The sequence below is a fragment of the Haliotis rufescens genome, unplaced genomic scaffold (assembly GCF_023055435.1).
Source record: "Haliotis rufescens isolate VD_foot unplaced genomic scaffold, xgHalRufe1.0.p SCAF_3, whole genome shotgun sequence".
Lineage (NCBI taxonomy): Eukaryota > Metazoa > Mollusca > Gastropoda > Lepetellida > Haliotidae > Haliotis > Haliotis rufescens.
Window position 1 is genome coordinate 27,648,761 of NW_025964001.1, and position 25,958 is coordinate 27,674,718.

Sequence of the window (25,958 nt, forward strand, 5' to 3'; positions counted from 1 at the left end):
TAATGATATCCATGTTTAATTAGAAACATACCTAGGCAGGAATCATAATTACACAGATGGCTGTAGAGGATTACATATCTCAATGATACATATCTAGAAGGTAGCGATACAGAAAGATACATATCGAGATACGTATTGAATATTAGAGGTTTGCGTGAGGCTGATATAATGTCCTTTGTTTCTCGGATATTAGTATTTGCAAAATTCGCTGAAGCACTCTTCCCTTGTGTCTTCCCAAAGTATTACACAACATGGTAAAATCAAGGTCATTTGGTCCTGAAACCTTATGGCGCCACTCAAGTTATGATGTGTAATAATATCAGGAACAGACTCAGGGAAGAAGCGAGGTGGACAGAAGGCGGGCGCAGAATTGACGCGTGGTGGACAAATGTACGGTTAGAAGCGAGAAACAAAAGACACGTTTATTTTAGCCTTATGTACTTTGAAAGAAAACAAACACCGACTAATTATCATTTCAATACATCTTGACAATATCGCTCGTATCACCTTGTAATTCTGTAATCTTGTCGCCAAATTCCAGCTCAGTATCGTTACACAGTATGGTTCTATAAGCTTTTGAAATGATAAAAATGGAAGACAACCATCTTCAGCGATATATTCTATCAATACATTGTTGCTATACGTGTTCTAATAGTGTTTCCTGTCCCGGACGCACTTGCTGGCAGCTTGCATTTTGCTCTGTATCAACACATTGCCCTTGTCCTGGTACACTGTAGAGACTAAAGGGTTTCGGCATTCAGTTGGCGCACCATTGAACCCATCCAACCCCGTCCCTCGTTATTGCACCAAGTTCTGTATATAAGGCGGACGTAGAATGGCTCGCTTGCATGGACGAATGACAGCTCCAAGCTTGCATAATATATACTGAATAAATATTAGATCCTTCATTGCACTATTAAATGTCAGCACCATTCGTGAGAATAAACTCTAATCACTAACGAGTCACGACCTCAAAGTGGAAGTCAACGATATATGCACATCATCAGAGAGATGGAAGTGAAGAAATGAATACACCTGTTTGTGAGGACCGCTAGTGTCTCCATCAGTGGTTTACCCAAATATAAAGACTTCCCATATACATCCATTAAAGTAGGAGCACTGTCCATGCAGTTCTTGTGTGTGTTCAGTATTCAAAAGCGTTTTTCCTCAAAACGAAATGGGGGTCACATTCTTTCTTCTACATCTCGAAAACATGAGGAAAAGCATCTGTGATCACTCAGTCTATATATTCCACGCTATCCCGTCTTCAGGGTGCATGGAGACGAATTAAGAAACGATTGGCTTTCCAGAGAAAATCCACGAGAAAATCCAAACAATTTCTCTTAGAAGCTAATGGTAACAGGTATTTTCCAATATGAATTTCAGGGGCAAACATGCCCTTATTTGTTTCTCGATCAAACTTTCTTGACGTCTTCGTACATATCTGCCCGCTGACCATTGGTCAGTCTGAACCGGTGCTATCACTGTAAGTGGGGGGCGTGGTACTGAAGCTGTGCCACAAAGTCACGTGCAGTAGTCAGAGACATTTCCGGGTCCAGATAGACATTAACAAACATTTTCGTCCCCCATGGGGGCATCGCTACTCCCAGCTTCACGACTCGCTTGTTGAACGTCTTCGTCATGGGCGGAGTGGTCTTCCACGACCGCGAGCAGCGACCAACCTGAAGAGAGAAGGGAAGAGTTGAGAACCCTGCAGTACACAGAGTAGGAAGACATCAGCGACATCCGTGAGATAGGGTATAGAGCTATATTTTGAAAACATCTGTCCGTATGGTCATACATGTGCAGGTTGCAAACACATCATTACAGAGCATAAATTAGTTACTTTCCCGGGTTAAAATAGGCCATCAGCGCTTTGAATTTGTCGTAATAGCTGATTGAAAAGGGATAGGGTTGTCATGCGACTTGTCTGACAGTGTGTCAAACCACTGGTTTGACTCGGTTATTAACAGATCGCCGAGACGTAACTGAAATATTACTTTGCTTCCACTAAAGAATGTATGTAGGATAGATCAGTTCATGTTTATTGTGATAAATGATCACATTAATCTAACGAAAACAGCAACCTTCTTAGAAATGAAATTATTCTAGAGCTTCATTACAATGATACCTACCTAGGAGAAATTTAATCCAAGACATTAATGTCTGTAATAATAATACAATACTGTGAATAAAAGCGAAAAGACCATTTCTATAATCATAAGAAATCTCTGCTAAAGTGTCCCTTGTACGAATCCAACTACATGTATATCACTATCAGGATACGTTTCTGAATCACTTTCAAATAGTGATGATACCTGGACCCACTTGCACAAAGCGATCTTAGCGCTAAGATGATCGTAACTCCCATACTTTAACATAGGCTTACAATAGTCTTATCGCTAAGATCGCTTTGTGCAAGTGGGTCCAGGTGTTCGCGAAAGGTGAGCGTATCCTGACCGATCCGTCACGGACACATGCAAAGGCAAGTCAACTGTTCACATAAAAAGCAGCGTTCATCTGGTACTAACTGTCCGAATTAACGAGGTTACAATGTCTTCAGATCATACATGGGCTACGTACCCCGAAGCACGAGCAAGCTCCCCAGCAGATTGGGTTGAGGATGCTGATTTTGGACTGTGTTGTGGTTCCAACTGAGGCGGACATCTCAGCGCTGTGGAAAGTGTTCAGCGGAAGGTTCTGGTAGTAGATGTTGTTGGACTTGGTCACCTGCAACTTGTAACCACCCGAAGGCTTGCTGGTGTCGCCGAACTCATTTAATGTCGAATCTGGAATTTGTGCAAAGTGGATTTCTTCGATCAGCTTTTCTCACAGGAATCTAAAGCCTTTTCACTCCCAAACACCCTTCCCTCAATGTATATAAACACTTTAACACATTAATTTCTTATTTTATTCATAACCTTCTGGTATCTTTATCGATATTTATACAATGACACGACGTGATCTGATGCACTTCAATAATGTTGAGATACACATGCACTCTATCCCTAGAATATCGAACAGTCGTCCTGTAGTAACTTCACTCAGTCTGCTACATGCTTGCAAATAACTCGACTTCGTCAATTATTACGTGAATACAGTCAATCGTTTGAGTCATTACAGTTCTAATTGAAGACCGTGTTTCCTGACGAACCATTAATTGCTTCAAATGAAATGTAACTACCCCGTCCCCCCTTGCCTCTTCAGATACCAGCCCATAGTTGTCGTAAGAGACCACTAACGGGATCGGCCGTGATCGGGTAGTCAACTTGGTGGATGCATGACATGATATTCCAATTGCGTAGATGTCTTGATGTCAGTCATTGGATTATCTGGTTCAGACTCGATGTTTTACAAACCACCTTCAAATAGCTTGACTATTTCTGAGTTCGGCGTTAAACAACAAAGAAAGAAAGAAAGAAAGACACAAAACTATTTTCACATGAAATAGTTTACGCACCCGTGAATATCTCCGCCGACAGTAACAACACCCTTTTATTGGTCAGACATATTCGCCCTCTTCCGATTGGTTCTTTTAGCATCTTGGCGCACTCCATGTCATAGAACTCCACGTTAGTGAAATAGAGCCAGCACCCTCCCAGCAGCAACTTCTCCCCCTCCACCAGCATACCTGCAAATGAGAATACAGGTGTTACTGGCGTCTCTCCACTAGCATACCTGCAAATGAGAATACAGGTGTTACTTGTGTCTCTCGACCAGCATACCTGCAAATGAGAATACAGGTCTTATTAGTGTCTCTCCACCAGCATACCTGCAAATGAGAATACAGGTGTTACTGGTATCTCTCCACTAGCATACCTGCAAATGAGAATACAGGTGTTACTTGTGTCTCTCGACCAGCATACCTGCAAATGAGACTACAGGTCTTATTAGTGTCTCTCCACCAGCATACCTGCAAATGAGACTACAGGTCTTATTAGTGTCTCGCCACCAGCATACCTGCCAATGAGACCACAGGTCTTATTAGTGTCTCTCCACCAGCATACCTGCAAATGAGACTACAGGTCTTATAAGTGTCTCGCCACCAGCATACCTGCAAATGAGACTACAGGTCTTATTAGTGTCTCGCCACCAGCATACCTGCAAATGAGACCACAGGTCTTATTAGTGTCTCTCCACCAGCATACCTGCAAATGAGACTACAGGTCTTATTAGTGTCTCTCCACCAGCAAACCTGCAAATGAGTCTACAGGTCTTATTAGTGTCTCTCCACCAGCATACCTGTAAATGAGACCACAGGTCTTATTAGTGTCTCTCCACCAGCATACCTGCAAATGAGACTACAGGTCTTATTAGTGTCTCTCCACCAGCATACCTGCAAATGAGTCTACAGGTCTTATAAGTGTCTCGCCACCAGCATACCTGCAAATGAGAATACAGGTCTTATTAGTGTCTCTCCACCAGCATACCTGCAAATGAGACTACAGGTCTTACTAGTGTCTCTCCACTAGTCCTGCACCATGACCGTGGAATATATTTATTTTATGAAAAAATAATAATCTAGAAATGCATACAAAAGCAAGTCTAGCCAGCTCAAGCTAGCTCTATTCCACATCAGCATAGGGAATTTTCTTTTATTTTTAGAGTCAAGAAGGATATTGTGTAATATAAGATTTCAGAGACTAAATGTTAGTCTATCTCTCCACCAGCATACCTGCAAATGAGAATATTATATTAAAAACGTCCCCATTCTCAACCCCTTTTTATCTCTAGCAATCCATTCACATGAGTGAGTAAATGATTTCAGTTACACCACGGCGTATCAGCTTCACCTGGCTAGGAAAATCAATTATACACGTTTACGTCTTTGGTGAAACCCACATGGTGTTGAGAAACCTAGAAAAGTAAGCAGGTCGAACTGGGGATTAAACCCACGACCATAGGTTTCAGGCAGGCTCTATGCACATGATTCTACACAATGAATTGCGCCGTCTTAGAACACTTAGCTAGGTTTGCCCTCTGCATTTATATAAATCAAACATATGAAAGATGAGATAGATACACACATTGATATTCCTTTACCTGACTGCAAACACATGCATAGCCTTGCGCCAAGGCTGTTTGAAAGAAATGTAAATGGATGTGTAGTAATTATATCCTCCTAATAGGCAAGTCTAGATATGTGGACAGTTCTAAGGACTCCAGTCTCTTGTAGGGACAACTTGGCTTTTTTATTAACATCATCTAGAAATTATAATTTAAATTAATAATCATTGCCTCAGAGACTTGAGCAAGTCTACATGCAGTACACTGCGCTCAAGGGCATAGTGTCCCGATTACAAACACTACTTAGAAACTAACTATGGGATGTCTTTTACATTTATATTCAGTTAATAAAAGAATTCTTATGTACAGAATATTATTTAGAATTATTGAAGAAGGTGAATAGTTAATGGTAATAACTTGTTCTGTTGTGTAAGGACAGTGTTCCTACAGTGCCTGATTATTACAAATAAACACGATTGATCTACCCCTGATACGGGCATACAAGGCCTCTAAACAAACGAGTTGGTAATGACACTATTTGCAGTAGACTGCCTGGAGTCAGTGGATGTTGAACCAGTAATTCCGTCCCTCCAGGAATGTCCGCGACACGTGATTCTTATCATCCTGGTTCAGAATGTTCTGATGTCGGATACAGACAGAACAAAGGTGGCCTGGCCCCTGCCATTTGGGTAATTCAACACACGGCATCAAGTACGGGATCAAAAGTTCATATTTATTTAACTTGTTCATTGCAAAGGATAAAATCGGTTTCAAAGGTATACAAGTGATGGATTCCGGACTGGTGATATTTCCGTAGATATTATTTATTATTTAATTTTGGTAGTATTCATTTAATATCATATACAAAGTAGCTGAAGTAGATGACCTTTAAAGTTCAAAGAGGGCACGGATGGCCCAGTGGTTTAAGACGGAACAATTGTTTTTGCAGAGTTGTGTCTCTTATTCGTTCCAGGATTCGCTGTTTGTGGTTTCTAAGGCCAGATAAGGATCGTTTGTCTGTGAGCAACATACACGTGCTCGTATTTCATGAAAGCCGTAAATATCCTCGACATGCGTCATTTCGGGCTTCCCTCCCACATTAAGCATACACCGCGATGTAACTCAATTACTTTTAAAAGCGGAGTTAAACTCAACTCACTCTTATTCGAACTTCAGTAGCGAGTAGAAAAAATCAGTTTCGCAAGTCACTAGGTCACTTTACCCTAAGTTCCTATTGTTTCTAAAAATACCACTTGACTGGAGAATTTAGAATAATTAAGACATCCCTATATATAATAACTTTTACACGTGAGGCACTGACCCTGTAAATGATTACGCGCATACATTTCCAGAAAAAAACCCTCAACAAACTGTTCCCTTGGAATGTGACCTTGAGCATGACTGCAGGAACTATCAGGAGACTAGCACACTCTATATATCAGTCCTACACGGGGAAGCTTGGGAAACAGATGCACTCAAATAAACCCTCCAAGTCCAAATACATTCCGCTGAAATTTAGACACAACGATAAAGGTTAATCTTCGTCAGATCTACGGCAATGCTCTCGGGCTCTGCGTTTGGCCACTACCTGTTCAAGTCCCCATTCACAACCAGCCACTCGATACGCTGCTTTCAGAGGAGCCGACCTTCAACCAAATTCTTTCATCGCTCACATTTTATCACCACATGGAAAACAGTTTGATCAAATGTCTACATAAACACTGCAGCGACACATGACCTTCCAAGAAGCTGCCTCTGGTGAAAGAATACTATGAAGTTTATTGTACAGTTGTGATAAAATTCCCCGTCCAAAAATCACCATCTCCTGCAGCCATCTTATCATACAAGGTAGAACCGACAGCATGCTGTAGGCGTGCAGGCCCGCCTGCATCTGCCGGGAGATGTGTGATGTCAGCTGACGTGCACAAACCCATACAACCTACATGTCAGTAGACTTGCACAAGTCTCTAAGAAAATGGTTATTAGTTTTAATCATAATTTCTAGGTTACATTAACAACAAGATCACGTAGTCCCTATGAAAGATAGGCGTCCCACTGTCCGCTGATGTGGACTTGCCTCATACATGTCAGGATAGAATTACTATACATACATGGACTTACATTCAGTACAGCCTCGGAGAAAGACTAACACGGCTTGGATGAGTTCTCTAGATCAACTCTTGGTCTTGGTTATCATGACATTCGACCATCTGTCTGTTGTCCATCTGTCCATCTGTATGTCTGTCTATCATACTGATCACATCTCTCCTTCAGACAGATCATTAATCATCTTACTATAAATCATCCAGTCAGGACGTTTCAAAATGTATTAAATTCGACCATGGGCGCTACATGCAATCTGCTATTTTTTCGAGCCAATCCGAATCCGATAAATATGCTATAGGCCGAGGTTATGAAACTGTTTTTGATGCGATAATGAATCATTAACATCACAACCAGTGATATTGTGTCTGGCAAACAGCTTCCCGTTGAGGAGTCGGTTGCTGGAGGCGAAGACAGTCGTGTAAACACTCCACACTGACGTAAACATACTTTTTCTGCACACACTGTGGCTGCTGGTTCAACTGAACAGGCTTGGAAACACTGGCGGAACTCTCAGAACGCCGAGTTCTGTCAATGTGTATGAAATGTTTTGAACCGATCTTATTATCACGTATCGTAGTCTGACTATCGTGCAGGAATGACCCTCCATAAATACAGTCTCCCAGAGTCACTTGTGCTCATACTGCGTATGCCTATACGAAATAGATTATAATGTAATAAAGCGAAATATGCAAGTGTATTTTGAACGTTTTATAACATACCTGAATTCTTTAGCTAAATATTATTTGAGTTTGTATGAAGATCCTTATTTTTATCAGGTAGTTATAACGTTATTGGTGATAACAGGCACTCGGTCGACGACTCTTACTGAACGTAATCAGTCTTTGTATAATAGGTCGCACACAATAAATAAATAATTGTTTTTTTAAGATAAGGAGACAGGTAATGTAAAGTCTGCAAGTGCCATTGAAAGGATAATTTTCTTGGCACTTGCACCAGGCCGCCATTGACTGAACATTCTATAATTTGATATATGCTAATTCGAACTGCATTGTACATGCCGTATTCTTCACCAATACTCATTTTAACATATCAACCCCTCTAAAACTATCCAAATCCCCCAAGCAAGTCTACAATTATTTCGCAAATCTTCTTCAGGTTCTGAAAATGAACAGATTCCCTGGGCGGCTTTCTGTTATATATTGCAGATGATGTAACAATGACAAAGCTAAATTTATATCAGTGACTAAGAGTTTGTCAGGAACGAGTTGTATCTTTATTACACATCAACGTTTGCAAAGAATCCAACAATGCAATTAATCTTACCCTGAATCAGCTGTTCGTATGACAGCGTCTCCCCAGCCTTCCTGTAGAGCTCCATCACCTCCTGCTTGAGGTTGCTCCCCTCGTCCAGAACAGTGCTGTTGAGTCTGTAGAAGTGTCTGTGGTCAGTGTAGGCCTTGTCCAGCACAGTCTGAGATGCTGGGTTGAAGTCACTTCTTCTGAAGTCTCCATCCTCCTGTTCCGGGGGCTCCGTGTCTTTCTTGGACTTGAGAGGCTGGTTGACCTTCTGTGGGACGTACGTGGTGACATTGCCGATAGACTGGGGCTGGTTCTGAACGTGGACTGTGTGGGACTGTGGTGTCGAGGATGTGTGAAGTTGTGACGTTGGCGGTTTCGATGTCGTGTTTGAAGATGAAACCTATGGAAGAATAATGATGATATGAATAACTTTTTTTCAATAGATGTTTATTGAAATGCATGAACATATGTGTGACAGGGAGGAGGAATATTCGCCCAATTTTCACATGAATACCCCACTCAGACACAGTATACTCAGACTCCGAGTCGACCAGTCCTTGTTTTAGCCCCTTAGTGCCGAGCTACAGACAGAGTAACAACAAGGACAAGCTTTAAAAGTCTTTTGGTATGACGCGGCGGTGGATCGAACCACCGACTTTCCGCTCTCTGGGCACCACACCACGGAGGCGATATGTTTGGGACTGACCATTTAATATCCTGGGGTAGCCCTGGGAGTTGTAAACGAGGCAGAATATTTTTTTAACCAGCGCTCCAAGATATATGTATGCCATTTGTTTTATCTGAGAGGAGGAGATACAGGCGCGTTATCTTTAAGAACATCCAACATGAACGAAAAGGATTTACACATGTAAATTCCGTCACAATCACCCAGATTTGCTTTATCAATAAAAATAATGTTACAATAACCAAACACTGTAGGCGATCGTCAACACATCTTTAAAATGTCTTTTGCGGTCAAGAAAAAAAGCATCATTAACCCTGCCCCATGTTTTCAATACAAGTCCATTTGAATGAAACATGATCAAAACCACATAAAACAATCATGATCACCAATGCAAAGACAGGAAATCTACATATTATTACGATATAAGGAAGACAATTTATGGATGTCAACTTGTTTACCCGATGAAGGAGTAAGCGTATACTCCAAAACGTTGTGTTCCTCATAATAAAGACAACCATAAATTATCTTCCTTATGTGCATCCCTTCTATATGCCATTCAAAGACTAATTACGATGCAGTTCAGGATGTGCTTTGAAACACAATTTATACAGTACTGTGAGTAAATACAGTTTATAACCCTCGTACATTAAAAGTGTACATGTAATAGTTTCAGCAGGTGTCTTGTACACGGCGTAGTGAAGGCAGGCAGTGACGCCCGCACACAGCATGTTTTTCATAAGCGTATAGGGAGTGAACCCTTGCTCCTGGGTGCTCCGACCCGCCAGCATGTGGTGCCTGTCTGTAGGTGCCTTAGACACTCTGAAGGACAACGAGTGGGGTACCCTACAGCTGTAGGCCCAACTAACAGGATTGTTTACAGGTTTAAGTGCCCATCTGTTTACGTAATGGGTAAAGGTTACACTGTATCAGTCTTCGTGATGACAAGTGAATAACATCGTAACATCTTTCATTCTTTTTGACCATTTTTTAATACTTGTACCACATGTATACTTTTCCACTTTTAGGGCGAGTTTCTTTTTCATTTCTCGAATAGGACATTTTCCATGTGCTAGGTTTTTTTATAAATGGGTTAATACCTATATTTCCAAACCAAGTTAATTTCGTTCTCTAACAATCCAAAGTAGGGTAGCATCTAGTCTAACATTTAGCCAAAGAAAAATATTTATAAATATATATCTACAATATAGAAAGTAAAATCCAAATGGATCCCAGAACAATGTTCAATTTATGAATATCCTTGGAGCTGAGGCAATTCTTGACTCAAGTTTGATTCTCTAGGCTCTAGGACACATAATCTACTACCTCATTTGTATACCCGTGAAGATCCGGGGTAGAAAAGGTCTTCAAAAACCCATGCTTGCCGTAACAGGCGACTATGCTTGTCGTAAAAGGCGACTAACGGGATCGGGTGGTCAGGCTCGCTGACTTGGTTGATGCGTGTCCCAATTGCGTGAATCGATAGTCATGATATCAATCACTGAATAGTTTGGTGACTCGATTATTTACAGACCGCAGTCACATATCAGGAAATTTGCTGAGTGCGGCGTAAAACAACAAACAAACAGCCAAACTATATATTTGTGTAAAAGTTCGACGACTTAAATATCTACAAACTGTCAGTGTGTAATCTGATCATTAGTCTGTCTTACAGACCCTGATACAAATATATCAACTACAGCCCATGCAAGTCTATAATGTTTGGCAAGTCTAGATTACTGCAGTATCTGAAAATGAAGAGAATCACTGGGCTCCCTTTTTATTATATTTTTATTAAGATAACTGAGCAACTGTTTTTTCTGTACGATATGTTCATTTCAGAGACTATATGTTAGTCTATCTGATCATTAGAATCATCTGACCACAGGAACTGAGCAATGCTTTCAATCAGTACAAACCATCCAACTAAAGTAGCATCCAAGAATGTATAGCAACCATCATGCGAAGCACACGGTTCATGTCCTAGGAATGAGCTTGAAGTCAGGTAGAGCACGACGACCATGGTCTTTATCTTGAAACCTTAGAAGGTGAAATCAGATTGAACGCATTCCAGTGAAAGGTGTGTGATAAAAATAACCAGGATATGCATGTGTGTACATGGGGTCGGGATGAAAGAGTCTATGTGGAACACGAGCCGGGCGATAAACACATAAACACCCTTATAAACACGAGTGGAGACTATGCTCGCATGGCTCACGTTAATGATGTGTAGTATGAGCTCTGGATGAAGATCACTGCCTGTGTGTATAATGTGTAATTGGCCATGAACCGTCTACAGGCTTATTGGTTTGACATGGCAAAATCATTATTAGTCATGGCAGAAATCGGCGGCGATACCTGTTATTATCTCATATCTCGAAAATATGTATCATGATTTTTTGGTGAAAAATATTTTTATAACGGATGTTCAGTGTAATAACAGAAGAGATGTGAATATTGCTTTATGTATTGTAAATTTTTTAATACACTGTGTAGGTAATATTATAAGTTGAAGCAGGATCACGAGATGGACATAGGGTTTTATGCATCCCGCGTGAGGTTTTGTTTATTTTAACGACATGTGCCAATCTGCTTTTGTGAAAGAATTAAAACAAATTCAAAATTGATAAAAAAACAGCTGTTCGATTAAGCTGAGGTTAACTTGTGCTTTTGACTTCGAAGCGGGTATGCTTCCGCTGAGAAATCCACGTGCAGCCTGTTTTCTTCGTGGCGGGATATAAGGGATATATTCTCCCGGTCAGAAATGTATTTCTCGCAGGCGGGATATATCGCATTTCATCAAGATCACGTGAACCAATCAGATCTCGAAATTCTCACATGGAGGGTAGATAATGTTTTTATTTTGTACTCTGTATGTGTTTTTAAAAATAATAATCCTTTTATCATACACTGTATAATATTGCTTGTAGTAGTAGTGGTTTATTTCAGTAAATCAGGCCACAGGGCCATTTTACAATATATATTCAAGCATTCAAACATGTTGCGCCACAAGTGCATGTAGTAATATCAATACTTATCAGTACAAGGAATATAATATAATATTGCTTGTATCATACACTGTACATATAATTATGTTTTTATCACACGCAGTATGTAATAGTGCTTGTATTAACAAACGGGCCTTGTTTCCGTCTCCCCCGCGTGACATCAATATCTGCCTTCCCAAAACAAACCAATTAGTGAATACAGCCCCGGATAATAACGAGCGTTATATTATCAATGATTGAGGCCTATCGTTACAATTTTGCATCAAATGAATACTTGATGTCAGCCATCGACTGCCATGGAATATACGTCATAATAGCACCAGGGATCCCCCAAAACTGGAACGAGGAATTAATGTGAGTACATAGGGTAATGGAACATAGGCCTAGACTAACACTTAGTCAATATACATGTCTTTAAGGGGCGGTCGGGTAGCCTAGTGGTTAAAGCGTTCGCTCGTCACGCCGAAGACCCGGGTTCGAATCCCGACATGGGTACAATGTGTGAAGCCCATTTCTGGTGTCCCCCGCCGTGATATTGCTGGAATATTGCTAGAGGCGGCGTAAAACCAAACTCACTCACTCACTCACTCACACATGTCTTTAAAATAAAAACACAATTTTTTCGAAAGAATCTTTCCTCTTCTGCAGTGTGAAATCAAGCAAACTAGACTTGATTAGTTTGATCTAGACTTAACTAGGCTTTTCGTAAAAAAGAAATACATACAAAAATATAAATTCCACTTTCATGGTGCAGGACTAACATATACCCTATATAGATAGAACTTATATATACCAAATCCAGAAATGTTTGCTTCGTGCATTTATCAGTTTACTGTTTCGAAATATTGGCAATAACTGACAGACCAGTAACTTAATCGTCATCACTTTTCCTCGTCGCTCATACAAACCCTGAAACAAAAATATCCGAATCCTCCAATGCAAGTCTACCTCACTTTAATATCATTACTCTGCCGACGTGTGTATCCTGGTCGACTATCACCAGAGAGTCATCTTCCCGAGGCAAGGGAGTTAATTGACTGTAAAAGTCCAGTTGAAACTCCTTTGCCCCGGGTAGGGGCCAGAGGGTCGACGCTGTGGACAAGTGCCAAGGGAGGAGGGCCCGGTGATGGAGTCTGAGCTGAAGATCATAGCGGTGTACACATATTGTGACATGACACATTTGAAACTTTATCTGAAAATGTAGACTGGGATGTTTCAAATTTAGCCTGAAGGGTTGACGTGTCTTATCAAGTATGAAGCGATATTCTCTGATAATACCTGATAATACCTGATAATCAGCCCGCATCGAATACACTATTCCGTGACTCATCCCACGTGCGTTGGTGCTAAGCCGAGTTCATGTCCTATAAAAACTATAACTGCAAACCCTTCTTATGTGAGACTGGTGAGTAGTGGATGCTGCTTGTATACTATATGGACATGATGGGTTGGAGATGAAGAAACTTGTTAAGGGTTACTACTGACACACCCCATGGTCAAGATGATTGATCACAAGAAGCTGTCAGTGTTGATATTTGTGACAGAATGAGAGTTCTGAAACCAGAACCAAAGCGAGTCATTTCGCATATATAGTTCACAGATAGCTCAGATGGACTCCTAGTCAGCAGTTTGAAACGTGATGTGGAGATAGCACTTAACTCATATGATAAAAACGATTTTTTAGAATATCTTACCACCTGTCAGAGTGTTAGCTATTTAAAAAAAGTATCATTTCTGTTGGATTAGACCTCCAGCGGAGCATGCAGCATCTTCAGTTGGGGAGGATGTGTGGTGATGAGCTGCTGGTGTGAGGTACTGGGGGTTCAGGACTTGATGGTATCCTGTTCCTTCACTGAGGTGTTGGGTCGCCCATTTAGAACCTTCCTCACTCCAGGGTGACCCGATGGTGTCTTGTAGCTTACAGAAGGGGGGAGTGCTTTGTGACCGTTGGTTATGTCTGAGACATGCAGATTGATCAGGTAATGGAAGTAGCCAATGGCTGTTAAATTCAAAGCTGTAGTTTTAAACATTCGTCTCAGTGATGGTTCATCCATTAGTGTCATTCTGGGAAACTGACAAACCGTATGCTTGACGGAGATGGACGATTGCATTTGGACGGGATTTGCTAGTATTGATATTGTAAATAAAGCGACAAAACTCTTTCCATATCCAAAAGAACTCTCCGTATAAAGCATTCTGACTATATCATGAGCATGTGCTTATGAATCACTATCAAATAGTAATGATACCAGGTGTTCGCGAAGCTTATTCAGGAATGTCCGAATGACTGATGGTATAAACAATGGAGATTCGGTAAAAACAATAAATAGATAAGTAATAAATGTTCCATTTTACGCGGACCTTTACAAACTACATTCCAAAATCATGGCCTTTTAATTCGAAAGACAAAGGACCAGAGATTTAATACACGTAACAGGTGCGTTTGTATTTTGTACAAAACATTTTACATTCAGCCCTAACACAATATTCTAACGCCCATTTAACACGGCGCATCCAGGGGTGAAATGTAAGCCAGTCGGTGCTTCAGTCATGTTTGTAGCCTAATTACGTCGGGAGATGCATGAACTAATTTTCCCAGGTGTTAACGTCCGTCTGGGCTGTGTTTCCTCCCCTGATTGGTTTCAGGTAACGAGCGTTACCTGTCAGGGAATTGAGGGGGAGGGGTAGGTGCTGCAATGTATACCCACTGTAAGGATAGTGTGGATGGGGGTAGGTCTACCGTGATATGTAATTATAGGCCACATTGCACACACACGTCCAGTGCAATGTTACTCTCATTTGATTAACTAAAGCGAAGGCGGCACAACGCGATTGGGCATCTAACGATCCGACTTGGCAGTGATGTTCTCTTCTACAGGGACACTGTGTGATAGGGCAGTTTAGGATCTAACACTGGATAAAGGGGGACGGTTTTACGTTTTTCGATGTTTTGGGTCCACTTCGACAAGGAGATGGTTTTGAGTTAGACCATGATTCCGTCGTAATTTGTATGTTCCAGGAACACTTCGAGCATAATATGGTATTTAGTTGGACCATGAAATTGATAATATATCTATCTGTTTATGGTCCATCTCGACCAGGAGATGGTGTTAGACAAGGAATCTGAAGCGTTTTGTCTGTTTTGGGTCAATATCGATTATGAAATGTTGTACACGACCTGTTTGGAAAAAGCGTTCTTAGCCTTATGATACATTCTCCCATATAACACTCACAATGGTCGTCGTACCTAACTTCCCTTAGTGAGTGAGTGAATCTCACTTGATTGAGCGAGTTATGATCCAACTTGACTAGAATCTGACAAGAATGAATTGTTGACCTAAAAGTACGATTTTACTGGCCGGGTGCCATCATGAGTGAGTGAGTGAGTGAGTGAGTGAGTGAGTGAGTGAGTGAATCTCCCCGGCCTACACCGGACACACTGTGACCACCCGTTCCCTATCGTCTATAAAGATTTAAAACGTCAACGCCAGAGAAAAACCAGTCTCGATTATCAGCCCCAACAGATTCCTTTTGGGCGTGAAAGGCATCATAGCGGTGACAATTATGTGTAAATATCACTGAAAAACAGTGACGACACCAGGTGTTCGCGCAAAGGGTAAGCGTGGGGTATTAAGCCCCTGTATCTAAATAGGAATAGTGAAAAGTACCATTGTATTTCTTGGACTGAATACCATGATGTGGGTGTGGCGCCTTGCTGAAGGCAACCTTACATGCAGTATCCATAACTGAAAATACATGCATGTGATTCGTTAGCTGTCCAGGATTACTCACTGATACACTCTGGCACTACCCCGGCAAATTGCTCCAACCTTTAACTACCTAAGACTCCATATACAAGGTTGTACCCCGCTGCGACCCCTGCCGCGACTAAATGGTTAAATTGCATATCAGTATTGATCGTTTCCCTCGATCTCCGTGACACAGCAACGTATCGTGGAGCAATTTGGCTTAACTGCACCCATTACATGACTATAAACGTAAAGATGACAATCCCAAACCTGCTGAGAGTGAGAGAGAGAGAGAGAGTGAGAGAGAGAGCGAGAGAGCGAGAGAGAGAGAGTGAGAGAGAGAGAGAGAGAGAGAGAGAGAGAGAGAGAGAGAGAGAGAGAGAGAGAGAGAGAGAGAGAGAGAGAGAGAGAGAGATTCGGAACTTCAATCACTGGTTGTTACTGGCTCGCTCAAGGGACACAACTCTGCAGCGCCTTAGTCAACTGGATCCCGAGTGACCTTGACCTAGCCATGGTATTGCTGACATTCAATACTGATTTTAAAGGAAAGATGGTATCTAGGTTTCCACTCCACTCAAAACAAAAAGTCCCACGACTGCCAACTGCTCGCCTTGCCACATCGTGCGAGCCACGTGTGCGGGAGTGAGTCACTGGGGCTAGAACTCTACCCGACAGGAACATCAACACGGAAGTGCCGCAAGAACATTTCCCTGGCCTAGCCCATCGCCAGCCTCACCTTCGATGTCTTCCATACATTTTCAATTACATTGTAGGATGTATAGACTCAAAAGTCTTCAGAAAGCATCTAATGCAAAGATCTTGGAGGAAAGATTTCTCAGAATAACAGTCGTTGCCGTACCCATAATTCAGTACACGACTGGAAGCATCCAGACATACTTTATTGTGCAAAACATGTTGAGCGTACGTTACTCCAGAGCCCCGATACTTGTATCGAGTCTCTGTTAGACTAACGCTTTGTCGCTGAAAATAAATAGTTTTGATGAAAAAACCCAACTCCATATATAAATTGAAAAGGATCCCCAGTGAGATGGGAGATTGAACCTGTGGAAAAGCTAGACTTGCTCCACTTAGGGCATAGCATTACAGTAAGGGCTGGGCGGAAGGGGAACTAATAAGGTTCAGGAAATGTGAAACAGACTATGGTCTCTGGTTATGTAAACGAACAGGACAACGTAAAACACATTGCAATTCCTGAAGGGTTTGCCAGTGTGGCCATCTGCAGCCAATGCCCTGTTTTCGATTTTTACTGTAATTGTTTTTCTATTTAATATTCAACATAAATATTCCAGTATGAAATTGATGGAAACTGTAAAGAGTTTCATTTCCTACTCTGATTTAGTAAAGTTTGCCTTCTCATTTTAAACACGAGATTCCACTTCAACTGTCAAACTGGAAAAACTAGAAAATGGACTCTCTTCAATAAAACGTATTTTATAAAATATCAAAACCAAACAGAGAAATGTAAACCAAACAGAGACGTAAACCATTTGCCCATCAGACCCAGTCACGTGGAGATTCTGTTACACTGGAGCGGGAATCATGGCCCTGGGACCTTAATTATAGCATATTTCTGAAGCATAATCATTAGAGTCAATGAGAAACGAATAACGGCATGAAGATTAGAAATTATTGATTAACCAATTTTCAAGGTTCCCTGCTGACAGTAATAGTGAAATGGAGGGCCATGTGCTGCTAGTCCTCCATGAGCCTCAAGGAGACGAGCAGGAGGACCTTCTGGTCGCCACAGCAGACATCCATTCGGCGGAGCGTGTGTGCACCGTTCATAAATCAACATGCACAAACATAAAAAACATGTTTTCACTAACGCCGGTGTCTTCCTTCTAAAGTGAGGTTTCGTATTTAAGTTTTGAGAATCACTTTAAGTTCTTGAATTTGCAGTCGTGTAGGGCGTTGCCTTATTTAAACGATAGCAAACCCCAGCTACGGAAGGTTTCATCTGTTCCTGTTTCTGGTTAATAAAACTAATGTGTAACGCAATGTGGTAACTTTTTTTTCGTTTTCGAATTGAGCTTAAACGGTTTCATGGAAGTGAACAGGTCGTCAAAACGTTAATATGGCTTTACGCCGCTTTTAGCAATATTCCAGCAATATCAAGGCGGGGGACACCAGAAACGAGATCCACACACTGTACCAATGTAGGCATTCGAACCAGGGTATTCGGTGTGACGAACGAACGCTTTAACCATTAAGCTACCCCACCGCCCTGTAGATTCAGCATCGCCACTAGCAGTAGTAATAGTAGCAGCAGTAGTAGTAGAAGTAGTTTCCTGGCGGACGTAATATAGCTGCAAAAATGCTAACGCTGTTGTATTCTAACCAACAAGCAAATTAACTTGTTTGTTGTTTAACGCCGCACTCAGCAATATTCCAGCTATATGACGCCGGCCTGTAAATAATCGAGTCTGGACTAGACAATCCAGAGATTGATATCATGAGCCTCGATCCACGCAATTGGGATACGATGACATGCATCAACCAAGTCAGCGAGCCTGACCACCCGATCCCGTTAGTCGCCTCATACGACAAGCATAGTCGCTTTTTACAGCAAGCATGGGTTGCTGAAGACCTATTCTACCCCGGATCTTCAGGGGTCAGCAAATTAAAGACTATCACTAAATATGTTGCAGCGCCACAAGTACTTTTCGCTCCATGACACGTTTATAATATTTAGTATTGCACACATGCTTGTGGGTTTCACAAAGCGGTAGATGTTCCCGACTTGCGTCACTTTGGGGGCGTCCTTGTTACCCAACTAACTCACAAACTCATTCAAGAATGACAAAATCTCATTATTCCTTTACACGTCCATCTGAATGCTGGCGTGTTTCTATTCAATATGGCCAGACCGAGAACATGGTGAACACAGCTTGAATTCCAGACTGAAACCCACTCGACCCGACCACGTAAACATGCCTTTGGCACCACAAACAAGCCACAACACATTGAATAAAAACTGGCATTTCTTCTGCGAGTTTAAAAACTGTGCTAATTCGAACCATTTGAGGCACCGTGAAACGGAAGTGACCTTGCAGATTGCCCAAACTAAACATTAACGCCCAGCTCCCCGAGTTGCAGGCCATAGCTCTGTTGTAAGGACATACACGGTATCCAAAGTTCTACCCTGCCCTATCAATATGGCTTAGTCTGGTAGAAGGTATCTCAGTGTACTGGTATACTGACTTTCTCCTTTGAAGTGAATGTTTATTCTACAAACAACTAGGCTTGCAGTGACGTGTCGACGCATGTACAACACGGATTTGGTACTTGTGAAATCGAGTCAAAGAAGTACCCCCACTCCGGTGTTATCAAACACTACAGTAAACTGACTGAAGAGATGGAGGAACATCCTCACGTCGTGTACCAGATTTAACACATGGTCAAGTTGCCACTGTCTAGTGAGTGAGTGAGTGAGTGAGTGAGTGAGTGAGTGAGTGAGTTGGGTTTAGCGCCGCTTTTAACAGTATTCCAGTTATATCGCGGCGTGTCAGCTTAATGTGGGAAGAAAGCCCGAAGTGATGCAGGTCTCAGACGTTTACAACTTCGGTGAAACCCACGAGCACGGGTATGGTGCTGACACACCTAGAAACATAATCGGGGCGAACCGGGATTCCAACCCACAATCATAGGTTTCTGGCGTGCCCAAGGGACGTAACTCTGCACAGCGAATCGCGGCGTCTTATTGGAATATTGCAATATTCCAGCAATATCATGGTGGGGGACATCAGAAATGGGCTACACATTGTACCCATGTCGGGAATCGAACCCGGGTCTTCGGCGTGACGAGTGAACGCTTTAACCACTACCCACCGCCCCTTACCAGTGTTTAACTCTCACAAGATGTTTTGGTATATTTATTAATTCCACTTGATTGTATTGAGGTCATGCGATATTCTTGTACAAACTACCACTGTAGCTTCTAGTAACGGTGTCAAATCCAACTCACTCACTCACTCCGACTCTTCTGATGACAACGACCCAGGGTCATTTGATTGACTTTTAGTCCATTCAACATTCTCGAAAGTTTCAATGAAAACAAAACATGAATTGATAAAACATGACAATAGAACGCACTGTGAGTGAGGAACAAACAACAGGGCGCAGCATATAACCCTGCCCCATAACTGATGAAGTTTTATATAATCATTATATTTTCTGACATTAAGCCTAGGGAAGTCTAGATCAAACTAAACCAAGTCTTGTTTCCTTGATTCCACACAATGAAAACAACAGAAGGGGAAAGGTTCTTTTGAAGAAAAGAAATACAATTATATTAAAAAAATGTTTTCACAGACTAAGTGTTATTCAAGTGAATTAGGTTTAAAGCGGCCTTGATGGTTAGATGGTACAGACAAACCCATGATAACCCATTACCACTATCGTAGACAATGCTTCATAGTGAACACGCGTGCCCCTCTTCACACTGTAGGAGTGAGTGAGTGAGTTGGGTTTAACGCCGCTTTTAACAGTATTCAAGTTATATCACGGCGTGGCAGCTTAATGTGGGAGGAAAGCCCGAAGTGATGCAGGTATCAGACGTTTACCACTTCGGTGAAACCCACGTGCACGGGTATGGTGCTGACAAACCTAGAAACATAATCGGGGCGAACCGAGATTCGAACCCACAATCATAGGTTTCTGGCGTGCCCAAGGGACGCAACTCTGCACAGCGAATTGCGGCGCCTTAGAAGACTGGGCCACCCGTGCCCCCTAACACTGCAGGAAAATTTATGAAATTTACGTTTTTCTCTTGAAATGCCCAAATTAAACTCTGACGCACCCACTCCCCTCCCCTCCCTGGACCCGTCCCCACCCAGTCCCTCAACACATATGTTTGTCATCCAGTTTCCAGTATTGCTGTAGCAAAGGTCACGTTTCTGATTCGATCCTTGAGTAAACAAACTGAACCATGTGTAGCCCCAGGAATATTCCCAGACTAAACTGATTCTTTTCACCTGCCGAGGTAATGACTCTCCCACATGGACACTGTAGAATGAGCTGACCGTCTGTAGTTTATTTACACAGACTGTAACGTCTTCCACGCTGCTCTGCAAACAAACTGGACAATAACGTCTTCATTTTCCTACACACGTAATTCATGTATTCATCTCAAATGCTGGAAAACGTTTGCCTTACATTTTATGAAAGTATTTCTGTTGTACCCTTTTCTGATTGAATTATCCTTTTAGACCGACAAAACCAGAGACCATATACCGATATAGATGGTCGGTATGTGGTCTCTGACCAAACTAATCTACATGTACTCTACCAACTCCTCAATTTATTATCCAAGATCACGTAACGCCACATGCAATTCTGTCATTTTCTCGTTCCGCCAACAATAATTTCGAATTCTAAGCTTAACTAGTGGATAATGAGAGTCAGATGAGATGAGTTTAACGCTGTCTAAACTGTCTTCTGTGACTGTGATACAAAATCAGGCTTATAAGAGCACTGGAACATATGGTCATTTTCAGACTACCTGATTCTTTATGACCGATAACTAGAAGACCGTGGTCTGCAGACGTATTATCAATGGCGACGTATTATCAATGGCACTGATACGTAAATCTGACACTGTAAATACTGATCTGACAGATATGATTGTAATTTCTTGTTTACTTTACACATAGTATGCATATGAATCACTGTCAAATAGCGATGATACCAGGTGTCCGTGAACGTATGTGCCCTATCGTTGGTACCCGTCACAAACACTCGCAAAGGCAAGTCAATTGTTCACCTGAAAAAAACCCATGGGAACATGTGGTACAAGTCAAAAAAGGGAATTGCATCGGACATCATTATTGTCACCGATGCGTCAAATTTGGAAATGTCCTCCACATGTCTACCATAAATCTTTTTGAAAGCTTTTTGAAGTCTGATCAACATATGGTCTATGGAATATTGTATTACACAACACATTTCTCTAGTCTAATTGGTTTTATTGCGTCCACATGCAGTTAGCTTGACTTGCCATTATTTTATAATCTAATAATCAAGAAGAATCAAGAATCACGATTTTTTTATTGAACAGAACACCCTCGTAGGGCAAGGTGCGACCTATCTACATTTGGGAATAAATATAAATAGAGACATGAGAGGTAGATATACATAGTTATGGCCAAATTAAATACAGATATTTCACATTATGGTGCGGGACTAGAGTCTGGTGAGTGAGTGAGTGAGTGAGTGAATGAGTATGGTTTTACGCCGCTTTTAGCAATATTCCATCAATATTCCTGCGGGGGAAACCAGAAATGGGCTTCACACATTGTACCCATGTCGGGAATCGAACCCGGGTTTTCGGCGTGACGAGCGAACGCTTTAACCACTAACGCCCCGACTACAGTCTTCGAATAAACGATAACATCAAAATGTAAGACTCTCTGATGATTTCCTACCTGGCACAGTGCCAGACCACACAGACTTAAGGCTTAGACCAGATCCCGAGAGATGGGCATATTTGGTACAAGATCTCTCTTTGTTTGTACCCCTACAATTGACGGGATTATAATTTTAACATATAACCGGGCACACCGCACGGATGTCACGTAAAGGGGCTTCCGAAGATGTTTATTAATGAAGTGTCATACGATGGAGTCATTGTCAATTTCCTTCACGACAAAGAGCAGGCCTTGACCCCTGGACCGACGTTTTGCCGGTCTTCATTAATCGACGTGAAACTTAGTTCCGTAATGTTCGATTTTCTCCACTCTGTTGACATCTAGTAATAGACAAGGCTGTTAAGTCAGTCATAACTTATTGTAATTTGTGAATACTGTACACACTTTCATCATGGAAAACGGTGATTACTTTCAAACTGGATTTCCCGTGCATGTACGTTGATAGCGTAACCGCGATAACCGTAGACAGGTGCTCGGTTCGGTATACATACAACTGTGCATTATTTTCAAACTGGTTCTCTTGATACTTGAGTAATTAGACATATGCTCAGTCCATCATTCTTGATGACGTAACCGTGATACGATTTTCCCATCGTATTCTCACTCAAACCACGATGACTCACAGGAAATAGCCTGAAGGCTAAAAATGTTTCTGAGGCAGTTTCATCAACTTAATACAGTCTGTGAATCCTCAATGTAATAAAACGACGAGGATTATCAAAGAGACTACCCTCGCCATGCCGTATTGAGATAACGTTTGATCATATCCGCTGAAGACGATCACTACATATAATTTTCATAATTGCAAGTTGAATTGGGTGATATATTCCTTTCATGGAGAAACATCAAACGAAAAGAGCGCGAACGTGGATATATCACAAAATATGATATGAAATAAGTGGTTTCCTCGTTTGAATACCCATCAGAATTCATAAATATCAGAGTACAGGGCCAAGTATCGGACAGCCCAAAACGAGGCTCTTGGGGTCACAGCGAGACCAAGTAGAAAAGATTAGATTAAAGATAAGGATTTATTACTCTGGGGAGGTGCCCATCCGTCCTCCGTGTTGGGGCCAATAATTAGGGTTAATTACAAGGTGATAAAACTGCCAGCGTCCAGTGGATATCTGCCCCTCACTTGACCATCAGCTGGCCGGATGAAGGAGCACCACTTGCAGCAATTAGGGACAAGTGTTTGCCTCAACAACAGGTGTAGCTGCGGCGATTGGTGAGTGAGTGAGTGGGTGAGTGAGTGAGTGAGTGAGTGGGTGAGTGAGTGAGTGAGTGAGTTAGTGGGCGGGTGGATGGGTAGGTGAGTGAGTGAATGAGTGGGTGGACGCGTAAATGAGTGAGTGGGCGGGTGGATGGGTAGGTGAGAGTGAGTGGGTGAGTGAGTGGACGGGTGAGTGAGTGAGTTAACGGTTGAGTGAGTGAATGACGTTCACTTTGATGAAACACAAGGACTTGGATATATAGAGCTGAAATAATGAGGATCATCATAGGGGTCTATGATTGTGGTTGTGGTTGGAAATGAGTTACAGGGAGTAATCTGACATAATCTTTATTTAAAGAAATAATTGACTAGGATCCAACACCAATACACAATAGATCACTGTAAGAATATAACACACGTGTTTCAATGGTACGCCTTGGTCCACTCTCAAGTGCATGAGGTGATATACTTCACAAGTAATTTTGTTCAAAGCGGCTATAAACCCAACTCACTCACTCACTGAATGACGTATACTGCCTGTGGCCGGATGCAATAAATAATTAAACCATCGACCTCGACAGAGGATTTCAATTGGATCACAGAGACAGTAATCCTATAAAGAATATACCATAGGGGTAATAATTCCTTCAACGTAATGAAAATATAATTATGACAATGCAATATTGTTGTTTTCATTAACTATATAGCTTATGAGACTTAGAATTCCCCTGGTGTAATAAAAAGGGCATACTTCCAAAATAATGGATATTCAAAACATGTAAGTTACTTTTTTTCATTATGAGTAGAGAGATTCCAGACTTCCATTCATGAAATATTAACTCATATACTTTCCACTGATTTGCCCGGCTTGTGGGAGAGCTCCCTACAGCGACATGAGGCTGAAATCTACGCACTGAATCACGTGACATATGACATCCATTAAGATAAGGCTGAGACGCCTGGGGTTCCGTTACACTGATAGAAATTAAATTATACAAGTAAACACCATTTCGAGACCTACTCGGGATAGAATGTTAACAGCCTTGAATAATGGAGGCATATGATGATTAAATGTCATGTGATCATTCAAGAGCTTTGAGTAATCAGCTTGCTTCTCGAAAAAAAAGACGAAAGATTGTTATAGATTGATGAAAATATAGTTTGGGTTCATTGTCGCTTGAATATTAAAATTTATACAACATATAGATAATTTTTAATTTTATTAATTAATTTTTTAAACGTTTTTATTGTTGTAGTTGTAGATTAATACAGTATTCCGTCAAAGACATATTTCGGATTGCATAGAATGGTACAATTCACAACATATAGATAATTAGTCAAAACATGTGTCGCTCTGGCCCAAGACGAACAGTGAAATGGCGAAGATACGATCATATCGTATACTATTTAAACTATAGATCAACTTAAACTATAAACATGTTGACATAAGGAGTTGCTTCCGTCCTTCCTTTTCCTGGAATGTCCGTTATGCTCTATCACTATTTCGGTTAAATCGACCCCAGATCCAGATGTGACCAGTTTGTGTTATATTGCCAGAGTGACATGTTTACAACTAAGTGCTGACATTCGGATACATTACATCGCGCACCTGTGTCCCACGTGCATTCAATGTGCTGCAGGTGCCGGGCACCTTGCAGCATGCTTGTTTTTGTTTGTTGTTTACGCCGCACTCAACAATATGACAGCTGTATGACAGCGGTCTGTAAATAATAGAATCTGGACCCGATAATCCAGTGATTGACATCATGAGGATCGGTCGACGAAACTGGGATTCGACGACATGCATCAACGAAGTCTCTAAGCCTGACTACCAGATCCCGTTATGACACGCATGGGTTGCAGAAGACCAATTCCAACCCGGGTCATCACAGGGGAGACAAGCATGGGTTGCAGAAGACCAATTCCAACCCGGGTCATCACGGGGGAGACACGCATTGGTTGCAGAAGACCAATTCCAACCCGGGTCATCACGGGGGAGACACGCATGGGTTGCAGAAGACCAATTCCAACCCGGGTCATCACGGGGGAGACACGCATGGGTTGCAGAAGACCAATTCCAACCCGGGTCATCACGGGGTTTGCATGGACGATGACTGCTATGGCTGCTATGATCTCATTAAAACATTGTCCCTGTGGTATCAAAATTGAAAAAAGAGACATAAACCACGAGCACAAACTGAGCTGGGGACAAGTTGAATAACACTTGGAGTGTCTGCTCTGCCTTTAAGTGTACAAAATTGGATTTTTTTGTATCTTGTATTAGGAGAGGAGGGGTGGCCTAGCACATAAAGCTTTCGCTCGTTTCGCTTCTCATGGAGTTCCCCAACGAGATATTGATGAAATATTCTAATAGCGAAAGACCTGAACCCCGTTCCACAAAGCGATCTTAGAGCTACGACGATCTTAACCCAATGTTAAGTATGGGACTTTCAGCGCCAAGATCGCTTTGCAGGACAGGGCACCTGA

General features: G+C 41.7%; 1 protein-coding gene across 2 annotated transcripts in view; it reads right to left on the bottom strand.

Annotated features, from left to right (window-relative positions):
• The window catches only part of LOC124145191, a 40,094-nt gene continuing 14,136 nt past the window's right edge, over positions 1-25,958 (bottom strand). For both annotated transcript variants that reach the window (XM_046514889.2, XM_046514880.2), the window contains 4 exons: positions 8,398-8,773; positions 3,461-3,631; positions 2,584-2,789; positions 1-1,682 (listed from right to left, as the gene is read on the bottom strand). In XM_046514889.2, the coding sequence (XP_046370845.2) occupies positions 1,482-1,682; positions 2,584-2,789; positions 3,461-3,631; positions 8,398-8,773 (954 nt within the window). In that variant the 3' untranslated portion in view covers positions 1-1,481. The remainder of the gene's footprint in view (positions 1,683-2,583; positions 2,790-3,460; positions 3,632-8,397; positions 8,774-25,958) is intronic.